This window comes from Eurypyga helias, unplaced genomic scaffold (assembly GCF_000690775.1).
Source record: "Eurypyga helias isolate BGI_N326 unplaced genomic scaffold, ASM69077v1 scaffold17883, whole genome shotgun sequence".
In the NCBI taxonomy this organism is placed as follows: Eukaryota; Metazoa; Chordata; class Aves; order Eurypygiformes; family Eurypygidae; genus Eurypyga; species Eurypyga helias.
This window is the reverse complement of record NW_010240727.1, coordinates 5,825-14,665: the sequence shown is the minus strand read 5'-3', so window position 1 is coordinate 14,665 and position 8,841 is coordinate 5,825. Positions and strand designations below refer to the sequence as shown.

Genomic DNA, 8,841 nt, shown 5'->3' with positions numbered 1-8,841 from the left:
TGGTTTGCTTACTAGTTTACCTTGACCTGGAGAATTAGTGTGGGGCAGTGTGTTTGTGTGTGAAACTTGCTTTTTGGTTTACACGTAATAGGCATGAGAAGATTTAATAGTTAAGTTAGGCTAGACTTGATCTGTTCCTAGGGAGGAGAGCAGGAGAGTGCCCTTTGTCGGGGGTATTTTGAGGCTGTTTCTTACATTGATTCTTATGACGTGAGGATGAAAAGAACATCAGATAAAAACATAAGATAAAACGTGATGAATTGATTTTTCGGAGTGGAACAAAGGAATCTGTTGAGACGTTTTTATGACCACTGGTCTTTATCATTGTTTTGGAAGAGGGACGGTAAATCATGTATGGTAACCCTCAAAAACCATGAACAACGTTTGCAAATCCCAATGAATTGAAATCAGTAATGCAAACGAGTTTAACAGGATTATAGGAAAACAGCACAAATTAATGAAACCTAATTCAAAGGAGTGGAGAAAAATGCACAATATCTGGAATAAAATGTTTTCAGCTGGACATGCTTGAACAGCAGTAGGGCTCGGAAGAAGTGATTTTTCTGGTGAAGGTTGAGTCGGTGACAAGCAGGAAGAGACTTCTGAGAAACTGATACAGTTTTGTGCTCTCATTCTGAGGTGAAATGACATCCGTGGCCCAGACGCTCTAGTAAGCTACAGAGCTGTGTGATCAGATTTTGGTCCTATCTGTAAATCTCTAATGAGTTTTTCTATATTTAGTTGTTTATAATTAGCAACTGGAGGGAGGGATGAAAGTCAGAAATGTTTGTAGGTTAACATAGAAATTGATGCCCTGTTGCCACCATGATACAGCTGGAAGAATTGAATGAAAATACAGAGAATGATGACTTGTTTCTCTCTCCACTTTGCCTTGAGAAACAGGAAACTTAAGAATGGTGTAGAGGAAGTGTTAAAATTTGCTGGTTTTAAACCCACTCTGAAAAAATTATGATAACCTATGTTTAATATGTTGGTTCCAGTGGGGCTTTCAGTTATGGCTTTTCTTGTTTGCCTCTGAAATCGATGGCAGTCACTATTCTGAAAAATATGCTGGTATTTCACCACATGAGTGCTGTAAATCCCAAATTCTGCAGCCCTGTGCTGTAGCAGCAGCCCCATGCTCTTACTGCCTCTTGCTCTCGGGGTGTCTCTGTGCACCCTTGAAGCCAGATTCTAAGCATAGAGTAGAGAGGGCACTCTGACGGGTTCTGAGCTTGGACACAATGCTATTCGTGTGCTTGTACTTCACTCGATAACTGCTTTTTAACAAAGAATGCTGCAGTGTTGGAAAGGAAATAGGGTTTTAAGTGTCTCTTAACCAAACCCATCTGAGCAGTAGCTCTACAGACAAAGAGCAGTTAACGTTGACATGCATGTTGAAGTACTGAGGGTTTGTTATAATCAAAACTTGAAAAGTAGCAATTTGTCTTGCAAATATGACTCAGATTCCTGCTCATTTAAAAAAAAAAAAAAAAAGATAATACCCTGTTCTTGTCACAGCAAATGGACAGAATTCAGCCAAGAGTCAAAGCAGAAGATGTCACTTTTTTTTCTCCACTACTGTTTGGACTTCAAGATACACCTGTCTTGCTATTTTCTAAAACTTAAAAACTTTGATAAACATACTGTGCTCTTACATGCAGCTTAAAATGTAACTCAAATACAAAATTAATTTACTTCAATTTAGGAAGGAAAGTTATGTTTTGTTTTCATTAACACAGAAGCTCTTATTGTCATATTTTAAACACAGTCATTATCTTTCTAGCCCATCGGTCATTCTTGGGGTGACGAATCCTTTCTTTGCTAAAACACTTCAGCACTGGCCTCACATTATCCGAATTGGAGATATTAAACTTCCAGGTAAAGTACAAATAAACTTCTACAATCCTGTATGACAGGATCTAACTGTGTGCTTATTTATTTACAAACATAAGTAATTTACTTTCAATTAATTCGTGGATGTAAATCAGTCAAGTGAAATCAGGCTCTTAAGTACTGTATGTCTTGTATTGCCAAATCTAGCACATTAAATGCAAAAGCTGGCAATGCTCATTAGTAACGATGTTTTACCTTTTGCACAATCTGGTTTTTGTATCTTTACTAATAAGGTATTAAATTGAGAAGTGTGATTTATTACTGGTGTTCATTTTAGGATGAGCAGAATATGTCTGTCACAGCAAGTGCACAGAAAGTAAAACCCCTATGAAAGCCAAGTTTCAGTTTTTCAGTAATACAGACAGTTGTTTGTTGAGAATATTTTGATAATACTTTTTTTTTTTTTGATCTGTCAGTATTGCAGTAATTATTAATGGCTCAAGTTGGGTGATTTCCGTACATGATTGAGTAGAATTTTAATGCAACCTTTGGATACCATGTCAGTTGCTAGCCTGTAACAAATACTGCAGTACTCTAATTACTATACGCAATTCCTGAATGCAGCTGTTTGCTGTGACACATTCACTGTTGTGTTCTGGAAGTGGGAATGCATAAATACCCAGTTAGGATAATACACCATGAAATTGATTTCTGTAGAATAAGTTGCATTCAGTTTCTGACTACACCAAATTAATTAAAGAGCTACGTACTCTGTTCAGTATAATCAGGCAAGGTTCTGCTTTGCTTAGAAATATCATGCCTGTACATGCTTCAGGATACCTGTGGGGGTTTGGGGTTGTGTGGGGAGGAGTTAGCTACCTGTTGTGTAGTTAAGGTTTGGAAAACAGAATCTTAGTTAAGCTATTAAACCTCTGCAAAGCCGTATACATGGACTGCCTTAAAATTTGATGCTCGGTTGCAGGTTTTGGTGCAGAGACGTGAAATGCTTAGTCAGGAAGTTCTAGAGATGTATCTTTCTGACCTCCCTTTAAAAATGCTTTATTTTTTTTTAGGGACAAAGAGAGGGCTTGTGATCTTTTTTGGCTGCTTTTTTGTTTTCTTTTTCTCTCAACTCTGCAGTTTCAAAGGCAATTTATACTGTTATCTTTTCTGAAGTAGAGCATCCAACTAGATGTAAGAGGAAAGTTCTGCTGAGGCTGCAAGACTGTTAACAAGCTTTAGCGTCTTCTGGCTGGAGAAGGATAAGTTTGAAAAACAAAACAAACCTTAGTTTGGCCTATGGAAAAGGAGACTTAAATTCATTTTCTTACAACACTTAGTCTATGGCTACTGTTCTGATTTCTCAGATACAATTTTTATTTTGGCCAATGCACTAAAGATTTGATCCTTTTACCCGAAGGGGAACAGAGGAAGCTAGAATAAAATTTTTAAGTGATGAAACAGTCATTCACTGCTCTATAGTCAGCATTTTTCTTCAGCTGCTCTGATTCAGAAGGTCGTCCTTTCAGGTTTTTGGTTTGGTCTTTTTTTTCCTTTTCAACAGGGAACCCTTCCATAAAGTGAAAAGCCTGTGTGCCGGTGTTGATACCTTGACTGGGCATTTTTGGGCATCCATATACTTGGATACTTGTCGATGTTTCTAACACGTCTTACAATATTAGTCAGTCTTCTAAATGAAAGTGCCTGTTTCTGAAAATGAGTGTGACTTGTAGCACATTAACAGCGTTGCCTAGTAATACAGATAGAGATTTCAAGTAAGGTGGCTTTAAATGTTTTGGCAGGTGAAGTTCCAAAGCAGGTGAAAGTGAAAAAACTGAAGAACCTAAAAACTTTGGACTCCAAACCTGGTAATAAGTTGCTTCAGAGTTAAATTACCAGTTTCTTCATTTTAAAAAGCATACCCCATTTTTTCCTTTGGCTATACGCTGCTTTTTTTCTTTAGGTGTTTATACCTCTTACAAGCCATACTTGAACAAAGATGAAGAAATCGTTAAACAGTTACAAAAGGTAATACTGCAAGTCTGTTCTTAATGAAAATTGTTCCTTGTACTGTGCTTTCATTTAAGGCTGAGCTCTGCCTGTGTAACTGAAATGAACTTGGGTTCTGATTCCTTTGCCCCAGTTCGTACCTGAAAAGATGGGTGTACACCTTCATGGCAGTAGAAGGGCTGCTGCCTTGCTAACAGTTTCTGTAACCATATGAATGGTAGAGCTCAAGTTAGCTTAATAATTTAGAGAACTGAAGTGGTTAATCAGTTAATCTGGTTTGGGCTTTCCACCCTCTGTCATCCCCCTCTCATCTCTTTGGTCTAAAAATCTCGCACATGGAATGTGTAACAGTCAGAGCTTCCAAACTTTAACTGATTTGCATAAGTTTGTTTATAGAAATTCTTTAATTTCTCTACCTGAAAATAAAAAAAAATTCAGTTGAGGGGATAAATATCAGTGCAAAAGAATGTGATGCTGTTGCTTTCATGGTTCAGGGTAGGGGTTGCTTGTGTAAGCTTATGGCAAACGAATACAGAAACACCGGAATACATACTCTTGAAATAAACTCCACTACTACTTACATATTTTGGTGTAACAGACTTAATGTGATATTTTATTTCTTTTTTTTAAGGGTGTACAACAGAAACGTCCTACAGAAGCACAGAGTGTGATTCTTCGGCGGTACTTTTTGGAATTGACAGAAAGTTTCATTATTCCATTAGTGAGTACTTTGACTAGTGGGTTTCTTACATGTGTAATGTGGAGTAGCTTGGTTTTTTGCATTAGCTTGATTGAATAAGTCCAGTAACTATCCAGTTTACGTTGGGTCCAGTGCCATCCAACATCTTCATTAGTGATCTGCATGATGGCACAGTGCACACCCTCAGCAAGTTTGCTGATGGTACAAAACTGGGAAGAGCAGCTAATACACCAGAGGGTGGTGCTGATTAGGGAACCTCAGCAGGCTGGAGAAATGGACTGACAGGAACCTCGTGCGGCTCAGCAAAGTCTTGCACCTGGGGAGGAATAATACACAAAGCAGCAGTGTAACCTGGGGGCCAGCAAGCTGGAAGGCAGCTTCACAGAGAAGGATCTGGGGGTCGTAATGGACATGAAGTTGAGCATCAGCCAGCAACGTGCCCTTGAAGCGAAGGCCAGTGGTATCCTGGGCTGGATTAGGAGAGGTGCTGCCAGCAGATGGAGGGGGGGGTGATCCTTCCCTTCTGTTCAATACTGGTGAGGCCATACCTGGAGTATCATGGGCTCACCAGTACCAGACTACTGGTTTTAGTTGGGACAGAGTTCATTTTCTTCAGAGTAGTAGAATGAGGCTTATGTCTTGCATTTGTGCAAGGCTGCGGTTTAGGTTTGTGCTGAGAAGAGTGTTGATAATACTGGTGTTCTTAGCTGTTGCTGAGAAGAGTGTTTGTACCAAGTCAAGGACTTTCTCAGTTTTACTGTAGCATTATCATGCTTAGCATGAAAATTATGAAGGCCATAGCTTAATGTCAAAAGTGAAACATTTATATACCTAGACAAAAGGTTCAGATCTCAAAAAGCAATGCTGCTTCGTGTATGTTGCTGCACAGCATTTTCAGGTATTTGCTTGTGACGTACTGTGCAGCATTGATGCAAAGCAAAACTCTGTGCATGTATTTTAACGTGGAGTAAGAAGGAAATTGCGTTAACTCGTCCTCAGCACTTGCAATCCCTGTCACCTGTTGAAATAGGGTTTTTTAAGTGTAAGGGTGTTTCCCCTGACCTTGGGAAATGTCAGTATTGGAAAGGTAGAGTTGGAAAGTACTTTGTAATGAGAAGAGCTCTGTAAGCTCTTGTAGTAATTTGCTATGATAGCTGAGGGGATACTAAAAGGTAATCTATTAATATTTGAAAGATTGACCAATTTAAATTTAAAATAGACTGGCCTAAATATTTTCCCTTAAATATTTATTCTGTCTTCTAGTGGTAATGCTTTCCATGCCAGTCATTGAAGTTTAGAGAAATTTTCCATTTTTCAGTAACGTTTGTGCACTCAGCTGCTGTTCCAGTGGGCATGAGAAACTGTACCCAGCACATCTCAGTTCCTTTCATCTGCCTTGTCCAGGCAGAACATTTCATTACTTGTCCTCTAGGCAACTCATCTACTTCTCTCACTTCTTCACAGACCTACATCTCTTTCCAGCTCCATTTTTACCTGTGTTCTATCTGACTTTCAAAGAACTGTGTCTGTCTCCAAAGGTAGACAGTTTGAGTTTTGATTGAGTTTTCTTCTTTTGTTCATTGATTTTGGGGTGGTTTTGCCATTGGATTACCTGCAGTAGACACATGTCCCAGTCAGACTTCCTTGGCCAGTTGTTATATGGCCTCAAGGCAGCTATTTCCTCAGATTACTGTAGTATTTGCAGGATTTTCAAATCTTGTAACTACGTGAAGCTTAAACAAAAGTTGCAAGAGACCTTTGAGAAAAAGACAACATCTTCCACTTAGATTGAGAGCATCTAGAACTGGCAGAGGGATTATTGTGGACCTGGGCATTATCTCTGGCTCATTTCCTGTCAGAATGTTAATGGCCAACATGCTGTAGCAGGGGCTGCAGAATTTGCTTTCTCCTACCTGGTCTCAGTTTTCCTCATTATTACTGCTGTTTCAGGAAAAAAATGGGCAAATGAAATTCAGTATGGATGGCTGTTTCAAATGCTTAAATACTCTTGGGAAAAATCGCGTGTACAGACCTCTCAGTGGAGCATAAAATCCAAGATGAATGTAGGTTAACTGGGACATCTGATCCAACCCCGCTGCTCAGAAGGCGGCCAGTTTGAATATATAGCTCAATACTGACTTCTGTCTGCGAGAACTGGGACATGCCTAGGCGCTTGTTTGTCCTTGGGTGTTAATGGTTAGGGGAGTTTTTTCCTTAAAGTTTCTTTCCTGTTCTTTTGAGATATAGGATGAACATGTAGGGTGAACCTAAAACCCTTCTCTGGCCTTCCCCCCATCTTGCTCAAACTTTCACTTCATGCAAGTTACTTAATAAATTTTCTGTCATAAATCTTAAACTTACATAAATAATCTGATCTCACCCTGTATACTCCCTGTGTACTTTGCTTCCTGTCCTCCTTTCCCTCGTGGCCTCCTTGGGTCTTGCTGATGTAAAGTTCTGCAACTGGGAAATACAAATGGTATTAGATAAGCTCCTTATGTTCTCATGTGGTAAATATGCATGACCCCACCCTGTACTAACACTTGGGAGAGAAAATACTGTGGTCACAAGTGATAAGTAAACAGGCACATGGACTGTATCTTTATACCGGTTCTGCAAACAACCTTTCTTTTTCCTTTCTGTAGGAACGTTATGTGGCAAGTCTAATGCCTTTGCAAAAATGCATATCACCATGGAAGGTAAGGAAATATAATTTGAGTGAGCTGGGAATTGATGATTAGAGAAAACACTTGTGGTATGCTAATGATTTTTTTTTTTCTTTCCATAGAGTCCACCACAGCTGAGGCAGTTTAGCCAAGACGACTTCATGAAGACTCTGGAAAAAGCAGGCCCACAGCTCACATCAGGTTTAAAAGGAGACTGGATAGGACTTTACAGGTAATTTCTTTCATCAGCATAAAAAAATAAATTAGATCAATGAAGACACATCAGTAATACGAATGCTGGTTTTGTCAGCAAGCTTATTATCTGTATTAATTTAATTAAGACTTACTTTCAGAATATATGCTTTAATGGAATCACAGAATCTTTTAGGTTGGAAAATACCTTTAAGATCATTAAGTCCAGTTGTTACTTGAACTCTGCCCCACCTACCACTAAACCATGATTTCCCTAAGTGCCACATCTACACTTCTAAATCCTTCCAGGGATGGTGACTCCACCACCACCCCGGGCAGCCCGTTCCAATGCCTGACAACCCTTTTGGTGAAGGAATTTTTCCTAATATCCAACCTAAACCACCCCTGGTGCAACTTGAGGCTGTTTCCTCTTGTCTTATCCCTTGTCATTTGGGAGAAGAGACCAACCCCCGCCTCCCTCTCTGCACCCTCCTTTCAGGTAGCTGTAGAGAGCGATTAGGTCTCCCCTGAGCTTCCTCTTCTCCCCCAGCTCCCTCAGCCGCTCCTCACAGGAACTGTGCTCCAGACCCTTCATCTTCAAATAGGAATCATTAGTGCTTAGTATACTTCACTCATTTAAATCTGTTTCTCTGCAACCTGTAATGGTTTTCTTAAGATGCTACTAACAGTACAGGTCACTGTACACTAGTATTTTGGGTTTATTTCTGATTCTGACTTGATTCCTCCTTCCAGTCAAGCACAAAGATAAAAATGAGAATATTTCAAACCGAGCCTTGTTTTTTTTTTTCCTGAGAAAATTCCTAATCCTTGTCTTTGAGACCCCTTTTCTTTATATTGTTTTCTTAATCCTTGTCTTGATTAATAGAAGCACCTGTTATACTCCAGAATATAACATTTTTTAAAAAGCAGAGAAAGGGTCCTATTATCTTCTTCAACCTCTAACGTAATTACTTTTACATTTGATGATGTAGGAAACAGTGTTATGAAAATTGTAATTAAAATATAAAATGTATTTTGTGTTGGTGTTTTACCAGGCATTTTTTGAAATCGCCCAACTTCGATGGTTGGTTTAGGAGCAGGCAGAAAGAAATGACACAGAAGTTGGAGGCCCTTCATTTGGAAGCGCTCTGTAATGAGGTTAGAAAAATGTGTGCTTGTGCAGTCAGTTTTACTCTGGCTGTTTTCATTGGTTGAATGTGAAAATTGACAGTTTTGTCAAGGCTGAGCTAATGAAACATGCATTTGTTAACCAAGTACAAGCTAGAGCTAACACAGCAAGAGAACAATGTGAAATACAGTTCACTTCTCTTAGGACGACTGTCATCACTTATAAAATGTATCTTTAGTCTTTTTTTTGGGTTTGATGTGTATTTTGAAATGTAATATTTCCTGCCCCACTTCCCACACCCCCCCATC

At 39.2% G+C, this 8,841-nt stretch overlaps 1 protein-coding gene across 1 annotated transcript in view; it reads left to right on the top strand.

Annotated features, from left to right (window-relative positions):
* The window catches only part of DENND6A (DENN/MADD domain containing 6A), a gene marked incomplete at its 5' end in the record, with an annotated part of 19,505 nt that overhangs the window by 8,730 nt on the left and 1,934 nt on the right, over window positions 1-8,841 (top strand). The window contains 7 exons of the mRNA XM_010148540.1: window positions 1,787-1,881; window positions 3,639-3,704; window positions 3,800-3,864; window positions 4,478-4,567; window positions 7,192-7,245; window positions 7,335-7,444; window positions 8,460-8,562. Of these exons, the coding sequence (XP_010146842.1) occupies window positions 1,787-1,881; window positions 3,639-3,704; window positions 3,800-3,864; window positions 4,478-4,567; window positions 7,192-7,245; window positions 7,335-7,444; window positions 8,460-8,562 (583 nt within the window). The remainder of the gene's footprint in view (window positions 1-1,786; window positions 1,882-3,638; window positions 3,705-3,799; window positions 3,865-4,477; window positions 4,568-7,191; window positions 7,246-7,334; window positions 7,445-8,459; window positions 8,563-8,841) is intronic.